The sequence below is a fragment of the Nycticebus coucang genome, chromosome X, assembly GCF_027406575.1.
Source record: "Nycticebus coucang isolate mNycCou1 chromosome X, mNycCou1.pri, whole genome shotgun sequence".
NCBI lineage: Eukaryota > Metazoa > Chordata > Mammalia > Primates > Lorisidae > Nycticebus > Nycticebus coucang.
Genome location: NC_069804.1, coordinates 136,043,685 through 136,064,625, shown reverse-complemented (window position 1 = coordinate 136,064,625; position 20,941 = coordinate 136,043,685). Strand labels below are relative to the sequence as shown.

General features: G+C 39.1%; 1 protein-coding gene and 1 pseudogene across 2 annotated transcripts; one reads left to right on the top strand and one right to left on the bottom strand.

Moving 5' to 3' along the window:
• Positions 1–2,939: 2,939 nt before the first annotated feature.
• LOC128578093 (phosphatidylinositide phosphatase SAC2-like) lies at positions 2,940–4,553 on the top strand (annotated as a pseudogene).
• A 3,538-nt stretch (positions 4,554–8,091) lies between these two features.
• SERPINA7 (serpin family A member 7) lies at positions 8,092–15,731 on the bottom strand. Of its 2 annotated transcripts, none has more exons than XM_053580879.1 (5): positions 15,671–15,731; positions 13,253–13,900; positions 11,961–12,234; positions 11,144–11,291; positions 8,092–10,637 (listed from the first exon to the last, which is right to left on the bottom strand). In XM_053580879.1, the coding sequence occupies exons 1-5, from the start codon at positions 15,720–15,722 to the stop codon at positions 10,434–10,436; spliced, it is 1,326 nt and encodes a 441-aa protein (XP_053436854.1). In that variant the 5' UTR covers positions 15,723–15,731; the 3' UTR covers positions 8,092–10,433. The 2 variants fall into 2 exon arrangements, with proteins under 2 accessions (XP_053436854.1, XP_053436855.1); XM_053580880.1 differs by having other exon boundaries at positions 10,368–10,699.
• Positions 15,732–20,941: the final 5,210 nt, after the last annotated feature.

Genomic DNA, 20,941 nt, shown 5'->3' with positions numbered 1-20,941 from the left:
TAATTTGTGATTGCCATATTTGTCAAAAATATCTTATTCTTGTCTACAATTATATTTTCACTTTTTAAAGATGTATTTTCTCAATCAGAAGGTTTTGTTCTTTAGGTCATATTTTCTAATTTTTTTAATATGTGTTTTACTTTTTATTATTATTTCAAACATTCTTCCCTATTAGCCACTTTGTAAAATATCCTATACTTTTAAAATTTACTTTTTACATTTGAGTCTTTAAATCCATGAATTCACTCTGTTATATGGTAAAAAGTAGTGTTATAATAATTGTTTTCACATAGTAAGTCCATTGTCCCACTGCAAATATAGATCTCATCATCATTTCCTCACAGATTTGTTACTGCAGCTCTATCATCTACCAAATTCTCATTTGTGCTTTTGTCTATTTTGAGATTTCTCTTCTATTTCACTAAACATGCTAATGCTTTTATCTTGAACTTCCTAGCCTGAAGAACTGTGAGGAATAAATACATTTCTATTGTTCATAAATTACTTAGTTTCAGGCATTTTGTTATAGAAGCATACATGGACTAATAAGACAACATGCTAGCATCTACCAGAAGCATACATCATGGAAGGACACTGAACAACCAAGTAGACTGAATGACTAGGCCAGCTGCTATCAGCAAGCTTCTGTCATTGTGCACCCTAGTACTGACATTATAGTGCTATAATTTGAATGTTTGTCCTCTCCCCAACCTCATGTTGAAATATTATCCTCCTTGTTTAATGTGGAGAATAATGGGAGGTGATTGGGTCATGAGAATAGATTCCTCATGAATGGTTTCATGCTATCCTACTGATAACGAGTATGTTCCCAATCTATTAGTTCCTGTGAGAACTGGTTTTTAAAAAGAGCCTGGCATCTCTCATCCCCCTCCCACTCACTTCTGCTCTCCCCAAGTGACTTTTATACACATCAGGACCCTTTCATTTTCTGCCATGAGTAGAAGCAGCCTGAGGCCCTGACCAGAAGCAGATGCTGGTACCATGCTTTTTGTACAGCCTGCAGAATTGTGAGCCAAAGAAACCTTTGCTCTTTATGAATTAACCAGCCTCACATATTACTTTATAGCAACACAAATGGACTGAGATATGTGGACACATGAATAAGATAACAAGCCATGCAGCAGCAGAGATAGGGCTCCTCTTGAACCCAATAGCATAGGCTTCCATTTACTATGACCAACCTGGCTATTTCTACTGCCAAATGTCTAGGCTGCAAGAAATAAACACCAATGTTGGAACCTCAATATGGCACAATCCCTAGAGAAGAAAAACTGGTCACCTAATGGCAAGTTGACTACAATGAGCCTTTCCCCACTTCAGAAGGGCCAGTGATTTTTCTGATATGAATAGATACGTATTTTTTAGGGCAGCAGGACAAATCTCCTACTGGTTCAAAAATGATCTGAGAGAGTAAGGAAAGGAAACAGGCTTGGAGTTTTAGATTGTTAGGGTTGGGGCCAGTGTGTAGGTTCCTTTGTGTGGGCAGGAGCTTGTTTGGTTTGAACTTTCCATCAGCAGTAAACAAAGGAACACATTGGCTTTCTTATCGGCTTTCCAGATGTACACAAAGGAAACAAGCAGATATAAGACTTAATATATGTCAAACATCAAAAAAATGGAATTAGACTATTTATTACACCAACTAGACAGTGTAATTGACTCCAATTATCAGGAGGAGGAAGAGATGTTGTGATACAAGGGGTGAAACCAGAATATTATTTGACAGCCAAGTGATTTATTCACATGGGTGCTTCATGGTACTCCTTTGCCCGATTTTGATGGGAAATGGACACATGAAATAACCTAGGTCAGAGAAGAGTGTGATAACCAGTGGCTAAATACTTTTCATGGATGTGTTTTTCACTCATGTCATCAGGTGAGCCATGGAGACCAGTTGAGGAGAAGGAGAATCTAGTGGAGAAGAGAGATGAAGAGTATGAACTGTGATACCAAGGCCAACCACAGCACCAGATGCTGTCCTTCGTTCTATCAATATTTTTCTTCTAAGCTTTTCCCAGGAAGATTTGCCAGAGCTTTTGGAGAAGTTGCTTTTCATACTTACATGGTTTGCGTAGCACAAGAAGTTGATCGGGTTGGACATGGAAGTGTGTCATACAGATTTCTCTTCAAAAAAGGGCTTGTTCAGTGACTTAGTGCAGCCAAGTTGCAGTTTCTACATTCACTGCAGGCTTGAGGTTGGGTGCAGGCAGCTGACTGAGTGATCATGGAGGGATTGACAGACCAACAGATGGACAGACAGACTGACAATACCGAACTCCCACAGGCCTCCACTTGCTGCGCAGCTGCTGCTGAGACCAAGTCTGATAGTGTACTAGCCATGATGTTCAAGCTTTCTCTCCTTTTTGCAGGACTTATGGTTAAAGTTCCTGTCAGGTTATATTTTTCCTATACATTACTTTTCCAATGTCTGATGTTAATGTTCCCTGGAGGCAGCGCCTTTTACATGACCATTGTCACAATGGTTGGGCTTCAGGTGGTGCTGGCAATTTTTATCTTCATAGTGTGGAAGGAGGCTTGCCTCAGTGCTGCAAAACTAAAATGAATATTGTAGCTTTTCCTTTATGACTACAAACCCGGAGGAGGGGGCATGAGGAAGTACTTAAATGGTTTTTCTTTCTGTTTCTTGTTCTTACTAAAAGTGCTTTTTTTTATTTTAAAGGGTAGGGTGGATGGGGAATGGAACTAAGTATTTACTGTAGCTAAGACTTCAGTAAAAATGGGGATGGGAGAAGGGCTGACATTTTCGACCACCTGTTACACACCAAGTGCTTTTTGTTAAGGACATGTTTTTGACTGAGGATCATGTTTGGCTGATATAAATATTAATGCAAAAATAGGAAGCTAGGATAACAGTAACACTGCAATTACTTGGAGTCAAATTTATTTCATATTAAAATATGTGTCATAATGTAATTTTTATGGCTTGGCTACAGCAACAGTTTTCAGAGTGCACCCTCATTGATGCTACTCACAGAAATGTGGCTGCGCTGTTACTGTTTTCTAACTCTGCATGGTCTATTATGATGATGAAGCTGATAAAGTAAACCAGTATCAAAGACTAAGTCTAGAATACCTGGAAAAATCGAAACAAGTCTTGAACCCACTCTTTTTTGGTAAGCCAAAGTTCTCCTGCTTGTAATTTCACCACAGATATAAAGAAGCAAGTGGCTATTTCCACACACTGAGAGCTGTAATGCAAAATCCAGAAGAGGATGGAAAACATACCCTTCAGTGTGCTGCAGAGATGTTGCATATCACCAAGCAAGCCATGGGATTGGATATAGCTATAATTGAGAAAAAACTTGAGTAGAAGAGCAGTAAACCTCATGAGTACATCACTGGTACTGGATCTCAAAAACAAGGCTCTTTGGTCCAGGGGCAAAAAAAATTTAATGAGCAAATTCTCATCTTTAAATCAAAAATTGAAGCAAACTAAATCCAGTGTAAATATTGGCAATCTATGGCAGCTAGGAAACGTTACAAAAACTGAAATGAAAGTTCACTTTCTAAAACCAAACTTAAAAGTAAACCTTTGGGAGTCAGATAATAGTCTTGAAACCATGGAAAACACAGGAGTGATGGATTATAAGGTCCAGGCAGAGTCTGATGGGGACCTATCTTCAGATAATGACTCATACCACTCTGATGAAGTCATTACAAATTCCAAGTCTGATGCAGACAGGCAGCAAGCTAATTATTTAGAGGGTGTAGGGCCAATAGATTGTGTTCTTCCTAGTTGTGGTATTATTGCTTCAGCACCTTGACAAGGCAATCAATCCCTGTCTATTAGCAGCACTAATATTAGCATTCGTGTTCCTTCAGAGACTACTGTTGCTCATGGGAGTGGGCTTCAAAAAGCCCAGGAATCTCCCCTGATGAAAAGTTCTTCTGCTGACAACATACATATATTGACTAGCTTTGCCAAGTCTGTGAATATTTACTGCCACATATTTGTGCAAGGTGCACAAAACAAGATGACCCAGCTATCAGAGACCAGGTCTTTGTCTCAGCAGGATAGTAAGGAAGGAAATCAAATGACCAACCAAGTTTCTGATGAAGAGACCCAATCAGGGTCAATGGAACAGACACCTTCCTGACCATCTCAATTAGATGTGTCATTTTCTACAACAGGCCCACAGTTTTTGTCAGTTGAAGCAGTACATTCGGTCATATCTCAAAAGATATGCTGGAACTTGAGACAGGGTTTCATGTAACTCCTTCTCCTTTGGAGAGCAGTAGCAGAGCAGACTCTACCTTTGCAAAGATTCCACGTTCCATGGTCCAGGTTGCTGGTATTATCCAAGCTGGATTAACCTATGGGATGAACTTTGCAGTGGCAAAAGTTGGAAAGAGTCCTGCAGAACCTGAAGTGGTTAATGAAGGCCAAGAACATGAACTTAAAAATATGTTTATAAAATGCCAGACATGGGTAATTCATGGCTTAGATTTTAGCCACAAAGAATCCTTTCATGGATTTTATCTAAAAATTTGAAAAGTTTTCACATAATAGGGTATTTAATCTTGTACTGTCTGTATCTAGAGGGTCACCAATTCTGTTTTTTTTTTATTGTTAAATCATAGCTGTGTACATTAATGCAATCGCCTGTACCCATTCTAAGATGCACCATAGATGTGGCCCCACCCATTACCCTCCCTCCACCAAAACCTCCCCCCACCCTTCCCCTTCCTTGGTCCTTTCCCCATTGTCTTGTGCTATAGTTGGGTTATAGTCTTCATGTGAAAGCTATAATTTAGCTTCATAGTAGGGATGAGTACATTGGATACTTTTTCTTCCATTCCTGAGATACTTTGCTAAGAAGAATATGTTCCAGCTCCATCCATGTAAACATGAAAGAGGTGAAGTCTCCACCTTTCTTTAAGGCTGCATAGTATTCCATGGTATACATGTACCACAGTTTGCTAGTCCATTCGTGGGTCGATGGGCACTCGGGCTTCTTCCATGACTTAGCAATTATGAATTGGGCTGCAATAAACATTCTGGTACAGATGTCTTTGTTATATTGTGACTTTTGGTCTTCTGGGTATAAACCTAGTAAAGGAATTATAGGATCGAATGGCAGGTTTATATTTAGGTCTCTAAGTATTCTCCAAACATCCTTCCAGAAGGAACATATTAGTAGGCATTCCCACCAGCAGTGTAGAAGTGTGCCCTTTCCTCCACATCCACGCCAACATTTCTGGTTTTGGGATTTTGTTATGTGGGCTACTCTTACTGGGGTTAGGTGATATCTCAAAGTAGTTTTGATTTGCATTTCTCTGATGATTAAGGATTATGAGCTTTTTTTCATGTGTTTGTAGATCTTGTGTTGGTCTTCTTTAGAGAAGTTTCTCTTCAAGTCCCTTGCCCACCCTGAGATGGGGTCATGTGTTCTTTTCTTGTTAATACGTTTGAGTTCTCTGTGGATTCTGGTTATTAGACCTTTATCGGAGGTATAACCTGCAAATATTTTCTCCCATTCTGTTTTTTGAGGGGAAGATTTCCAAAGTGTGAACCTGTGCAGACTTCCAAGTCTAAGAGTCAGGACTACAGAAGTGCGTCATCCTAGAACGTATGAACCCAAGTAGTTTGTATACTACAGAGCATTTGCTCACTTGAGAGTAATTCAGGAACAGATCACTTGGGATAGGATCTGAACCTTTGTTGTAGCAGAGCAGGTGAAGTGTATGAAGTAGGCACATGAAGAATGGATAGACTTAAAGGTATTAATGTTTCTCCTAATTTGTTCCGTTTGTGAGTTCATTTCTGTGTATTACCTCTACCAAACAAATTGTACACGTAGTTTTTCCTGACTTTATAGTGTTAACTAGTATGGAAAGGCATTTGAAGAGAAAAAGCTATTTCAGTTTTGATGGTTTAACCATTCTCTGCGAGGAGTTGATTAAGGGTGGACACTAAAGTTAAGAAATGTATTCTTATTTGATCCTAGTTTTTTCTATATTTTACTTGAACAAATTTACAATATTCTACTGCCTATCTACCTCCATATATAGGAGCATTAAGACTTGTCAGTAAACCTGATATGTGAAATGTGAACACTAGCACCTATTAAATTGCATTTTGCTGTTTTTTAGAAATGTATATATACATATATATATATATATATATATATATGGAAATTCTAGAAAGAGGTCTTCAAGTTTTAACTTTTTACAATGGGGCATTCCCCAACTTCCTGTTTACGGACTACAACTATTGAAAATTTAATCTGGAGCACAACCGTGCTAAAACTGGTTTTATGACTATACACCTGACTACACAGAGCCAGGGCCACTTCTAACCCACACAGTAAAAAGAACAAGTATTCCAAAAAGTATTGGAGTATTCCAACAAGTATCAGTTGGGTATCTTTAGAACCTTACTCTGTTGAAGTGATTCTCAGCTGAACAACATGTCTGTTGTAACTCTGATAAGCATTCCACTTTTGTTATTTATTAGCAGTCTTTTTTTTTTTTTGAAGTGTCAAATCTTGTGACTTTTAAAATAAAGTGCCATTGTAATTTAACCAAAAAAAAGAGAAAAGGGGCTTGTTCTAGATGCTAGGAGTCCTGTCAGCAGGCAAGCTTCTTCACCTTTTAGTCCCTTCAAGGACTGCGGCAGTTGCAGAAATATCTTGCCCTAGATCCTACCCTTTTCTGATCAGTTCATATTCACTAACTGATCAAAGCAGATGTGTTATGCCCTAGCCATTTCAATCTAATGCCAAATAATTCTAACTGGCCATTTTAGCTCCAGGTTTTCTTGCACACTCAGTCAAGGCTGCTAATGTTTGGGCCTGCATTTCAGCTTGTCTTCTGTCTCTGCCCAATTTTGGTTCTTTCCTTTTCCTTCTAGAGGCATCGATCCCAAGTTCACTCCCTAATAAACATACTGCACAATAAACTGTTTCAGGGTCTGTTTCCTAGAAAATCAAACATACAACATCCTCACTACTGTGACCAATTTCTGTATAACTTGGAATAAGGCTAGTGTTATTGAACTGAATGTCTGTGTACTCCCAATATTCATATGTTGAAGCTGAAGCCCTAACCTCCAGAGTGGCTGTATTTGGAGTAAGATAGGAATTAGGATTAAATGAAGTCATAAAGGTAGAAATCTGATCTGATAGGATTAGTGTTCCAATATGAGACACCAGAAAGCTTTCTTCTTCTTTCTCTCTCCACTCATTCAGGAAATGCCATGTAAGAACATAGCGAGAAAGTGGTTGCCTGAAAGACAAGAAAGGAGCCCTTACCAGACATAGAATTTGCTAGCTCTTTGATACACACTGAATAACAATTTTCTCCTGCCCATAGGCCTTAGGAATCACCACTTCACTCTCTGCTTCTATGAGTTTGATTAATTTAGATACCTTATACAAGTGGAATAATACATTGTTTGTACTTCCGTGACTGGCTTATTTTATTTATCTTAATGTCTTTAAGGTTCATCTATGTTATCACAAATGGCAGGATTTTCTTCTTCTTTAAGGCTGAATAATATTCCATTCTATATACATACCACATTTTCTTTCTCCATTCATCCATTAATTGACACTTGTATTATTTCTACATCTAGGCTATTGTGAATAATGGTGCAGTGAATGTAGGCATGCAAAATATCTCTTTGAGATCCTGATTTCAATTCGTTTAGATAAATATCCCGAAGTAGGGTTGCTGTATTATATAGTAGTCTTATGATTAACTTTTTGAGGAACCACCATACTGTTTTCTATAATGGGCATACTCACAAAGGGAATTTTTCTACATATTGATGAATTGGTGTATTCATCAGTGGAGTGGGGTAATAAGGCCCAGGGCTTCTTATTTTGCCATCTTTCTAATGTCATTCTCTGTATTATTTTTGTAATTATATTATTACTATATTACTTGTCACCTTGTAATTCTAATTTTCCTTAGTATTTAATTATTCTGAAAAGATGTACATAATTTTCACCAGACTGACAAGTTTGCATGTAGTTGAACTGGATAAGTAAATCCACCATCCAGCTTACAGCAGGAAGAAACAGAATGGAGGAGACACACAACTACTTTAGTGCATTGGTTGATAAACATTGCATATTGCTTTTATTCATGTTTCATTGATAAAAATTTACTCACATGGCTGCACCTAACTTCTACAGAGGCTAGAAAATAATACATCAGGGAAACCATGTGTCTATAATTCTATTACAATGTAGAAAGGAAAATAGAATTGGTAAATTCCATATAACCTGTACAACTACTTTCTTATATCTGGTTCCCCAGTAAGTTTTATCCCTTTTGTTATAAGAATTTATCCATGTCTACATATATATGGATTTTATCAATATAGACAGATTATTTTTTCCTTTCTGCTCCAGACTTTTATAATGTTCATTTCTTTTTCTTGTCTTGCTACATTAAGATATCCAATAAAATATTAAGCAAAAGCAATGATAGAGAGAATTCTTGTCTTATTCCCAATTTAATATAAATGCTGCTAAAAAATTTTCTTTCTTAGGTGAGATATTTGTTCTAGGTATTTTATAGGTATCCCTTATGAGGTTAAGGACATTATATTCTAGTCGTGATTTGCCAGAATGAGCTGACACTTGTGAATAGTGGAAATCATTCACGGTCTAGCCATAGGAATAAATGATTGAATGAGGTTTGGTCTCTGAGGAGTCATGTGAACTTCTTGAGGGACAGCATCTTTCTAATCCCTGATATCTTTCTGGAAATATTTATATTCCTTCCAGAACAAGTTATGGTCCAACTTATCTGGGAAGTAGGTGGTTTGGGAGGGGATTCATATTACATTTACTCTGACCTCTAGAGCTAGAGCCTGAGCTAGAGAATAGAAACCTGCAAACCAGAAGACCCAAATAACAATCTTGGTTCTGATACCAGCCCAATTCCTGATATTGATCAATATGATTGAAACAACTAATACTATGGGCTTTTTATTATATCAGGTCTCAGGCTCTGTCATCAGAATGTTACATGCTTTGCAACATTGTCCACAATATACCAATGACATGGATATTAATAGTGTCTGCCTTTTGTAAATGAGGAAAATATGGTGTGAGGCCTAAGATCATAGACCAGTGTAAGCATGAGAGCCACGATTGGAACATAACTGAGATGAAACAGAATCCCATGTTAACAATGACTTTTCTGTACAAGTCGCTATTCCTCTCTGAACTTCCTGTTTCTTATTCATAAAACCAAAGTGTGAACTATCCAGGAATAAGCAAACTTCCATGCAAGTGGTTTTAATGCAAAAAATATTAGAATTTTTATAGCTCACATAGTTTTCTAAACATGCATATTTATTTCAATTCGGAAGCACAACATCTACAACAGTACTTAGGCATTTGTTGTTATTTTGTCATCACTGAAAGGTTTCACCTTAGGGCTAGAATTTCAGATACAACATCATTAACGCTCACTGTGCTATTTACATGTGCTGAATTCTAATTTGGAGGATTTTAATATGTCTTGTTGTGGTAAAATCTAGTTTGGTGGGTGTAGGTGAGTTGACCTGCACAGGCAGAGGAGGTTATTGAAGGAAGTGGGGATACAAAAGTACCAAACTTCAATCAGAGTAAACAAAAAGACTAACCAGGAGATTCCTACTGAAGAAGACAAGAGTGTAATATTTGGAAAAAGAGTCCAATTAGGAAACAGAAAGGGGGCTATGAGATATGGTGTGAATAAATGACTTTTTTTCTCCACTCTCAGCTTATAAATTAGCAAGATATAATATTCTGAGGGGGTGAGGTGGACTTTTGCAAGGGAGTTAATCTACCTCTTGCTCTATTGCTGCGTGTTTATGAGGTTACAGAAGCTACATATCTAGCAGTAAACTCTCAAGTCTGTTACTTGGCTCTAGAGTAGAAGCACCTTTATTCAATGGCAGTTATGGAAGAACACAGAATCCTTCTGACAGGCTATAGGAAAGGAGATTGAGAAGGTCATGTATAAGACACTGTATGTACATTGTTTTATGTTCATTGTTCTAATTATTGGGATACTGGAATATGAGAACCTGGCTGCATTTTGACTATTCCCTAGAAGGCGTAGAAAGGGAATTTTTTTCAACCTAGTCAAATTTCTTAGGACAAACTAATTGAGGAGATTCTGACAAAGAGGAATGTACTAACATAGGACCTTCCTGTGGTAGGTCCTATGGTACCTATTTTGGTAATAATGAGCCATTCATTGATTCTCACAATGTTCAGACAAAGGATTGGCCTCTTCCACAGTCAATGCAATTCTTTCAGGGTCTAGTCTCTACCCTTGCACAAGAGAAGGCAAGTCCAAGCTCACATCAGTCACGTAAAGCTAAATTATTCATTTATTTCCCATTGCAATATGTACGTGCAATTTGACCATTGATTCTTTCCCAACTACACTTCTGTTGGGTCCACAACTTTCCCTAGAAATAGAATGCTCCTGGTACTTTTCTCCAAAATCATGAGCATGAAGGATCTATCAAATCGGATAGTAGGGTAAAAGAGAGTTTTTTCAGGCTGATCCAGGAGTCTGACTTCAGGGAGAGCTACAGCTTCAGTCCCCTTTTCACCAATGTGCAGCACAGCCTTGTGGGCAGCCTGTGGGGAGAAAACGAATGCTGATGGTCCCCTGAAGAAATAGGAATAGTCTTTGGGAGGAGCTGGAAGTGAAAAAAGAAAAAGGAAGTGTGGGGCCACCCCTTCGATGTACTTGGTTAAGAGAAGTTAATGAATCTCTCTCTTGATTTTAGGGTTAGCTTTTAGGGAAGTGGCTCATTCTTCAGCAACTTCTACCTCCACTTATCACCTCCTAAGCTCACTCCCCACCTTCTCCAAAACTTTATTCCACCAGAGTAACTTCTGATCATTAAATCCTTTTGTCAGAGTCATTTTAGGACATGAAGGTCAGAGGTAGAAGGAACTGCTAGGATAACTTTTTTAGAGTAATGAGGAATGACCCTTGAGTGATTTATTCTAGCCTAGGAGGAGTCACACAGCCTCTATTGCCATCATATTCCTAATTAGTAAGATAACAGGGTTTAATTAACTGACTCCCAATGGCCCTTCCAACTCATACATTCAAGGACTCTAATCTACCAACTTACACTGGAAAGTTTCAGACCATTGTCCTCTGTGAGTCCAGAAAAATTAGCATTTTCAGCATAGGCATCCTGCATTCCCATCTTCAGAAGCATGGCTTTAAGATCATATGTGGCAGAAATAGAAAACTTTGGGACAAACAAGTCAACCCATCTGTGGGGAAAGAAGAAGGGGACACATGGCAATCACCATACCACCATATCAAGCCCCTGATTCCCTTTTTCATGGTATTACATGGGCTATGCTCCTCCCAAGTGTTGACTAACTCTAAATCACAGAAGTTATTCTGAAAAGAATGCACTGTAGTTCAGCCATGGTTATGCAGTAACCCTGGGAATAGGGAGATGTAACTCCCTTATAATCAAAAGGAAACATCTCTAGGGTGATGGCCAAGGTTGGGGAGCCAGTAGCAGGAAGGTCAATGGGTAACACCAAAGAACTTCATGGTTTTCCATTTTGCACTCCAACTCCAGAATGGCTGCTCACCTACCTTTTGATATCAAAATACAAAAGGTCCCCTAAGCTCTAGCTAATCTCTAGGAAGACATAAATTTGCTAGCAGGCTGACTTTAAAGGGCTTATTTTACCTTTTAAGGCCTGACTTACTAATTTGAAAAATGCTAGTGATACTATCTCTATTGATGTGCTTAGATGAAATAAAGTGCCTGGCACAAGATAAATTCTTGGCCTATTCTAGTGATCATCACACAACTGCTAGGTGGTTCAGGGTGATTCTTCTGCCTTTTGGTCTTTGGCAAACTAGATATCACCTGCACTGTATGGCTTACACACTCCACCCCTCACATCCTCTAAGATGTTTACCCCTTCTGCAGTAAACGGTTCCACTTCTTCAGTATTTTAGATGACATGGCTGCTTCTACCCATTCCATCTGTCCCTGCTTGGGAAGGACAAATAGTGCCAGAGAAATCTTGCTGTAGTCCATTTGCAGCACTGTACAGTTCAGTTCCATATCCATAAGGTGATAATATTGTCCCATCTGGTGCATCATGGGCACTTGCACCATAGTGGTCTTGTCCACTAAGAAGCTAGAACTGTCTTCTGTCTTGGATGAATCAAAAGGTTTTGCCCACTGGGCTTAAAATATAGAGAGAAGAGAGTGTTTGTTTTAAATAATATTGGTGCCAATAAGAACATTTTCATTAGTCATCTCATCTAGTAATTAAGACCACCAGTGTTAGATACTTGGAGTCAATCAGTTTTACAAGTAACTGAGGATCAGGAAGAGAATGTCATTTGATGTGGCTAGCAGGCAGCAGAGCCAGGAATCACACCTAGGGCTATTGGACTCCATGGTCTTTTTTTAAAACCACCATACTTAACACTAAACCCATCAGAGCCACAGTTTCCTTATCCATACAAAAGTATGGCATCCAACACATAGGGTGAAATGAGACAACAGAAATGTTCTGCAATTTTAGTCGTCCATATGGCTTGTGGCCATCAATTGCTCACTCTACCAAACGTGGTTGGCATGGACTATGGGACTAGGAGAAATAATTTGGGCACAGTACCTTCAGAAAAGAGTCATGTGATTCTTGCTATTAACAAGTACCACCCTTAGAGTCAGATAAACTTGGCAGGGAATACTAGTCCTGAAACTTATTAACTGTGTGAACATTAGCACTTGTGAACACTAAATGAGACAGTGTGCGTAAACTACATATGTAGCACAGTCCATGGTACATAGTGAGTGATAATACATGATAAAAAGATTTATGTAACATACCTAAGTGTGCACAGCAAGTGAGGGGCACAGTAATTTTTTGATGCAAATATGTCTATCGGCCAAGCTTGTCCCATCTCATCAAATCTTTGAAAACCATGATTCTTTAACCAAATATGAGCAAGATGTTCATACCATTGTCACCCACCTCTCTGAAAGTGCGCTCTCCCTAGAAATTTCCTGGGCTCATTCACAGAGCTGTGTGTCCTTCCTGGAAGATCCAATACTATGCACAGCTATGTCCAATGGAGCAGATCACTGTGGCATGAGGGACACCTACTGATGCCAGTAATAAGAAACCATGAGCTCCCCCCAGTGCTCCACCAAAGTATCTGAACCCTAGACTTGAAGTTGAACTTAGAGCCTTACCTTCAAAGAGAATATAGTTCACCAGGACCATGATGGTGTTCAGTTTGAGGTCTTGGATTAGGCCCACAACTTTCTCTTTGGTTTTCTTCTCCACATAACTGTTGATCTCCTGCTTGGCTGCAGAAACATTAGAGAAGTCAGTAGAAAAGACATCAGTCTCATAGAGAATTTTGGCATCATCCAAAAACTTTGCCAGTGGTTTCAGCTGCTTCCCAATGAAGATAGCATTTCCCACTTGCAATTCCAGTTCCTTCTTTGGAATGTTTAGTGAACAGATCAGATGCTGGAAACCATGTTGAATTTCTGCCATTGGAGTATCTGTGAGGTTGAACCCCAAGACCTGCAGGATCTGAGTTTGGGTGCTGGAGCAGGCCCCAAAGGAAAGCATGGCCAAAGCTGCAGAAATGCTCACAGGGGAAAAGAAGATGTTCCGATCTGGGGTCTCCAGAGTGAGCCTCCGGTACAGGTTGAATGCAAAGTCAGCATTGATGGATGACATCTTATTGAGAGTAGCATTTTGTTGGGGTGAATGGCAGGTGGTTATTTTGCCTTCAGGGCTGTTAAGTGGTGCACAATGGATTGTCACATGAAGCCCGAGTACCAAGAGAATCAGATAGAGGAACAGTGACATTTTGGAAGGAAGATAATCTACAAGAGATGAAGTGAGATAACCTTTGATACAGCTTAGTTGGATGAAACATTCCCTGAGCCAGAGGCACATAATAATTACCCACCTCACTTTAATTAATAAAAAATAAGTAAATATTTAATGATGTGCTCACCAGGAGAGATTTCTCTTTTCTGGGTGGAGATTTCTCTTTTCTGAAAATCTGGTGATACATCTAATGTGGGCAGGAAGTAGGAAAAGTGACTTCCTGGGGCCATAGAAATGATGCCACAGACTCTCATTCAGATGTAACAGTGACATTATCAAAATGCTGTGAGTAAATTAAATTTATGGAAATTGAATCACCTTTTATTTGAACTAGGGGCAGCCTTTTGGAGAGGGCATAATCCTTAGGTAAACTAGTCTTCCCTCTGCTTACATTATTCTTTGTTGATTAGAATTTGGGATTATATTTCTTTTTAATTTGGTATCTTCTTAAAATAAAATCTATGAGATGAGTTGAGAGAATATCTGCACTCTCTTTGTCTAAAAGACAAAATGGTAACAATGTGTACACTATATGATTAGCTGGAATGAATAGGTAGTGGTTTATGGAGTTATGCACAAGGTCATGAGCAGATATTCATGCATTTCTGCAATGCCTATAAACCACAGGAGTATTTTCAAACAACAGTATCATGAAAGTATAATTTCCTACACTTTATTCCTTCCCTCACAGTATCATGAAAGTATAACTTCCTACATTTTATTCCTTCCCTCACCATCCATCTTAGTAACATTTAAAGAGTCATTTCTAAGTTGTATAACATCTTAACACTATTATTCTTACACCCATGCATGTTACTTTTAATTATTGGAGAGGAAGTTAGAAAGATATGGTGTAAGGTTCTCTGATCCTGAAAATGTACAAGGAAACAGCCCAAAGAGGTCAGCTATAGTACCCCAATGACCATGGACATGAGTAGTTAGAAGGAAGTGAGTTATGGCATCAAGACAGGGCTCCTTCCTCTGCTCTCCATATTTTTTTCTGGAGTAATATCATCCTAGGCACTCAACTGCTGCCTCAGAAAACTATACAGGGTGTCCATCAAGTTGACTATTTTAAATTGCACATGAAATTTAGGGACACCCTGTATATCTCTAGTATGGATTGTCCTTCTGAGTTCCTACCCATTTGTCCTGCTGTCTATTGCATATATCCACTAGGATGCTCCACACATACCTCAGTGTCAATAAGGAAATATCAAATTTTCCAAATGCAAACACATTGCCTCTCTACCCCCTCAAGCCTGCTCTTTCATCTCCATTTCATTTCACAACTTAGTCTATTGCATCTCTGTCTATGGATACTTTCATGCCAGAAACCTGTGAGTCACCTTAGGAGTTCCTTCATTCACATTCCCCACATCTAATGAGTTATTATGATCTATGAATACTACGTCCTAAATACCTCAAAAACTTCTTCCTTCTGTCCACTCTTACTGCCCCTGCTACAGGTGTGGCCTCATCTACTGCATTAACTCCTAGCAAGTCACACTGTCTCCTATCTTCTTCACCCCAACCTCCCTTATTTCACCACTAAATCCAGACTCCATATTGTCACCAGAGTCCTTTTTCTTTAAATGCTACCGAGGCTGGTAGAGGGTCAATAATATGATGACCACACTTAGACCTTGGCTTCTGGAGCTAGGAATTTGGTTTGGGACTCTGACTTGCTGATTTGGTTATTTGGGGACTCTGACTTGCTGATAGAGATGTTCAAAGTTCCCAAAGAGAAAAAAAGTACTTACAGCACATGTTCAAGAAGCCACTTGCATCTCTCAGAAAGAAAGACCTTTCCATTTTTATAACATGCCCTGTATTGCAAAACTAGGGTACTCTTAGTTACAAATTAACCACAACATTAACCCTGGGATGGTATTTTCAAAGCTGATGGACAAAGCCAAGGCCAAGAGGAACAAAACAAAAAATGATAAGGTTTGAACTTTGTGTGATTGATTGCTTTGGTTGCCAGATCCTTCAGCTAAAACAAAAGAGAAAGAGGACTGTCAGAGCTGAAGGGGTCCAGGTCCATGTTAGGAAAAGTGTCTTTTCAGTAGGCAGAATGAGGGACATGGGCAAAAGTGGCAGGTGGCAAGAGAAAGAAAGCTCTCGCTATCAACCAAACAGTGCTGGGATTAGCAGCCTTTTGAGGAAAAGGTGCACACAGGCAGAGGCTGGGTGAGCCTGTGATGGGTGCTGTGGAAATTATTTATGCATTGGCAGAGGAAACGATGTCAAAGGTAGTTTCTGGTGGGAATCTTCTGGTACTGTACACATATAATGCCTGCTCTGGGGCAAAACCATTCTTGTCTTCTGGTCGCTAAAATCCCCTGCACCCTCCCCTAGCCACAGGACTCCAAAAGAGGATACAAAAAGGAGCCAAGGAGGCTGAAATCAAAGAATGCACTCTCCGGTATTAACTGTGTGCTTACTATGTGCAAAGAAGGGAGAGAACAAAGAGAACTGGACTTGGTCAGCTGAGTTCAGCCACCCCTCTGCTAGTTTCTAGCTCTAGTAGTAGCAGTAGTACTAGTAGTAGTTGTAGTAGTAGTAACTTCCACTTCTGCTTTTGTATATTTACCATGTGAAGGTCATTTTGTGAAGCATCTGATTCTGGGCACCTCTGGCTTCAGCACTACATTAAGAATTTTTGTGTTAAGCTGTAGGAGGTGGGCAGGGGATGGAGGATAGTTTTAGCTTAGCCTAGATGCAGTCTAAGGTGGGACTTGGAAATCAGGATAAATAGCACAGACTTTACCTTAAAGGCACAGAAAGCCACTGAGGGACTTTAACAAGGCAGTGGCTTGTGATTCTGTAAACCATTGTTTCTTCTCAACCAAACATAAACTGAGCACTTACTATGTGGTGTAAAAACACCACAGTAAGCACCAGAGTTTCAGAGGTGAATGCTATCAGTCCTAAACCCAAGGGGTCTTTTCAATGGGCACTTACTGCCCAAATTGAAGAGATGAGGACATATCTCACATATGGGGTGGTCACTTGTCCATGGGTCCCAAAGAAAGACAATGGCAAGCTGAGGTTTCCAGAATGCGAAGTCAGGCCATGCTCAGTCCTGATAATACAATAGGGCACGTCATCTGCTCTCTTATCTATAGCAAATTTCTACAGAAGAAATAGCAAAAGACTATCCAGAAGGAAAACTTCTAAACCTGTGCCCTCTTGTGGCATAATCAGACAATGGCACAGGATGCTTTCTACTGCTTGTAATTCAGCAGAGCTTTGCTGGCTGATAAGAGCTGCAGGGCGGGTCTCCGACATATGAGAAAGGCACCCTTCCCCCTGCAGGTTCCTATGTCCTGTGCTCTGGCATCACAGGCCCTAGACCTGTGCTTCTATCGCATCTCTGTTATGTAAACTGTGCAATTTGGGATAAGTTACTTAATATCGTGAAACCTCAGTTTCCTCACTTCTAAAGTGGAAATGATAATAATCCCCAAGTCCTGTGGTTAGTGGGAGTATCCCATGACATTTAGAGGTGGTGTCCAGAAGCTCCTATAGTAGTTCATGGCACGTGGTGAGGATACAGCAACTGTTAATTCCATCTTGATTTTCCTCCCTCACCTCAAGTCTCCACGGTCCCTGTGCTTCATCCCCAACCCTCCCTGCTGTTCATTTCTGCTTTACACAAATGCATTCTACTTAATATGCTATTTATTGATGGATAAGGTATAAAATATTCTTGTAAACTTATATTTAGCACAATAATTTCATTGTGCTGCTAGAGCTAGCATGTTGAATAAAGACTCTCTAGGAGGTGTTACTTCGACAATAAATTCAATCAGACCTAAAATTATATATGTTGTTCTTTGGATGAACACCATCATAATCTATTCCCACACAAATTCCTCAGAATTTAGTTCTTAAAGTGTCCAAAATTCAACAACGTTTTTTAGTGTATGAACACTATTCTCATTGTTTTGACTTGATATTTAATCCTCCACCCCAGTCTTGGGGATATAAATGATCATACTCTACGTACAGGTCAATGGTAATAATTGGTTAGGGATGATGGCATTAGGACAATTGGCTTCTTCTTACAATTTTCAGTATCACCATATTCTTAGGTTGTAACTGCGTTATAGCTTTCATGTGAAAACCCTAAATTAGTTTCATAGTAGGGCCGAGTACATTGGGTACTTTTTCTTTCATTCTTGAGATACTTTACTAAGAAGAATATGTTCCAGCTCCATCCATGTAAACATGAAAGAGGTAAAGTCTCCATCTTTCTTAAGGCTGCATAATATTCCATGGTGTACATATACCACAATTTATTAATCCAAGGGTATATGTGAAACTTGTAAACGGTCTGTGAAGCTAGTGAATGATGCCCCATGATCATATCAATGTACACAGCTATGATTTAATAAAAAAAAAGAAAAAAACATTTTTCAGTATCACAGGCAGGGAGATTACTGGGTTTTTAGGCAAAACAGAAACAACCTCATCAGACAAAGAGAACAACTTCTCTGCTACCAAGGGAAATTTGGTAGGCATTTGGGGTTGAGACTTTTTTAAATTCTCAGTGGAGAATTAATGTCTTCCTATACTTGAAATTTTACTTTTTATTTCAGTGACTAACTTAGACAGAAATGAACTATCAATGTTAGAATATCAACTGATTCTAGAAATTCATAGGTTCAAATGCTAAGCATAGGATTTGGCCAACTTATCTCTCCAGCTACATTTCAAGAAATTCTGCTTAAATGTTGTACAGCTTCAATATGCTCCTTAAGCATCTGAATCAGGAATGTAGTATTTTGAGCATGTCATTCTTTTTTTCAAGTTTTCTAGAGCCATTAGAATCATCAACTTCACCACACATTCTTTGAACTACTTACATCCTTCAGGCTTCTCTATGGCAGCAATTAGGGCTTCCAAAGGCATACCTTCAAAGGCTCTACATATCAAGAGACCACTAAATTAATTGATATGTCATTTTATTCCATGGGTTTCCATACTTCTCTTCTAGAACATGAGTGGGGTTTTCAATTGCCTTTAGACCTACTGGGCCAGAATTGTGGAATTTCAAAGTTCTAAAGTTTCCTTAAATATTGTTGCATGAAACCTGATTTCTGTTAGCAATGTCAGGATCAGTTACAGTCATTGGCTTCAGACACCAGTAACTGTTGCTGAATAACCTTAACATGAAAGACATTTATTGGAGGATATGATTTTACCCAAAATTAAAGGAAGGGCAGAGAACCTTGCACATTTTGCTTGGAAAGAGACATGGGAGCAGAAGGCTGAATTTGCCATGGTTCATGGGCATTGGTTAATGGTTTGGCTGGATGTCCCTCAAAAGGGACATGATTATAAAATAGATGACAAAGCGGTATGGTGAAGAGGTATATGTGGTGACCTCTGCAAACAGGCATGGCATGTGAAGACATTTGTGCTCCATGTGACTACTCACTCAAAGAGCAACCTTATCAGAGTAGAAGTTTAATAATCACTCAGGTAAGATGATTCAGTCTATAGATGTCAGACAGCCTCTTTTCCAGACACACCTGGTCTTTGTTCATTGGGTTCATGAAAAAAGTGGTCATGCCAAACCAAGATGAAGTTTATGTGTGGCTCAGAATCATGAACCTAAACAAATCAAGGTCAATATGGCTACAGCTTCAGCAGATACCCAAACCGAGATTCTAATATGGTACCATTCCTCAAATGACTGACAAGTTACTTGTTTTGAGCTTGATTACGGTGGACCACTTCCAGCATGGTAGTGGAGTTGTTTTGTTCTCAATAGAATACACAATGAATGGAAATGCGGCTTTGCCTTTCTTTCCTGCAAAGCTTGTGCCAAAACTACCATTCAAGACCTTACCAACTGCCTTATCCACCGTCATGGTATTCTCCATGTACATAGAGTCTCTTCTGGCCAAATAACTAATTTCACACCAACACGTGGAAATGGGCCAAGATTCATGAAATCTTCTGGCCTTACCATGTTTCCCATCATCCTAAAGCAGTAGGCCAATGAAGAGTGGGATGGCTTTGATGAGTCATTAACAGAGCCAGCTAGGTGACATCTTGAAGAGCTGGGCCAAAAACTTCTAAAATGTGGTATATGGTCTGAATCTGTGTCTAAAATATGGTTCCCTTTCTTCCATACCTGGAATCATAGGTTAGGATATCAAGGAGTAAAAATGGGTGTTGATCCACTCATTATTCCTCTACTGATAGCAAAATTTCTTGCTTCCTATATGTGCAACCTGTATTGATTTGGAACAATAGTGGATCTTCTATACAATGGATACCTTAGGATTAAAAATATTGAATTAAGGTTCCTTTGCTATATCAAAAATAGGTGTCCTCCAAGCTAAATTGGAAGACCAAGGTTTTAAAATAAAACAACTCCAATAGGGCGCATTTTTATTTGGCATTTAGAGGCATCCAAATGAATTCAGGACTCTAAAATTGCCTTTCTCCAAAACAGACTCTAAATTCACAGAGGCTAATAAAAAAGGGAAAGAGAAAGAAAAAGTCCTTGAGGCTCAAGTTTCTTCCCCCACCTCTCATTCTCTCACTCCTTCTGTTTCCCTTCCTTTATATTCTCTACATTTGCTGAATTTCCAATCTACTCTTCTGACCCCAAGGCTTCCTTTGATTCCCTTGTTTCTGCTAAGCCTGCTCAAATTTACCTTTGTAAGCTCTGTCCAAATAATGAAGACATCTCTTAAACATTTACGATACACGCTGAACCTCGGGCTATAGCTAAAGTATTCTCTAAGGTTACTGAAGACCCTCATATATTTGCTGAAGAATTTCAAGTTGTTACCTACACTTATCAACCAGGTTTCTCTGAGCTTAATTAATACATATGCTCATTGGAGTAAGTCATGCACAAAATTGGATGGCTAAAGCAGGTTGGAACTTTCCTCTAATGGACCTCCAACACAATGTGCCTCCAGATAGGGAAAAAGCCCAAGAAAAAGCCAAAACCTTATACCAAGCCATTCCATCAGCAATTTCTAAGGAGTAGATTGGAACAAGAT

Excerpts from the sequence above, each read along its gene's own strand:
- SERPINA7 (XM_053580879.1), bottom strand. The coding sequence starts at position 15,722 with ATGGAAAGGTCTTTCTTTCTGAGAGATGCAAGTGGCTTCTTGAACATG. Across the intron at positions 13,901-15,670 it reads TGGCTTCTTGAACATGTGCT|ATTATCTTCCTTCCAAAATG; the intron begins GTAAGTACTTTT and ends CATCTCTTGTAG. Across the intron at positions 10,638-11,143 it reads ATGGTCTGAAACTTTCCAGT|GCTGCCCACAAGGCTGTGCT; the intron begins GTAAGTTGGTAG and ends TTCTCCCCACAG.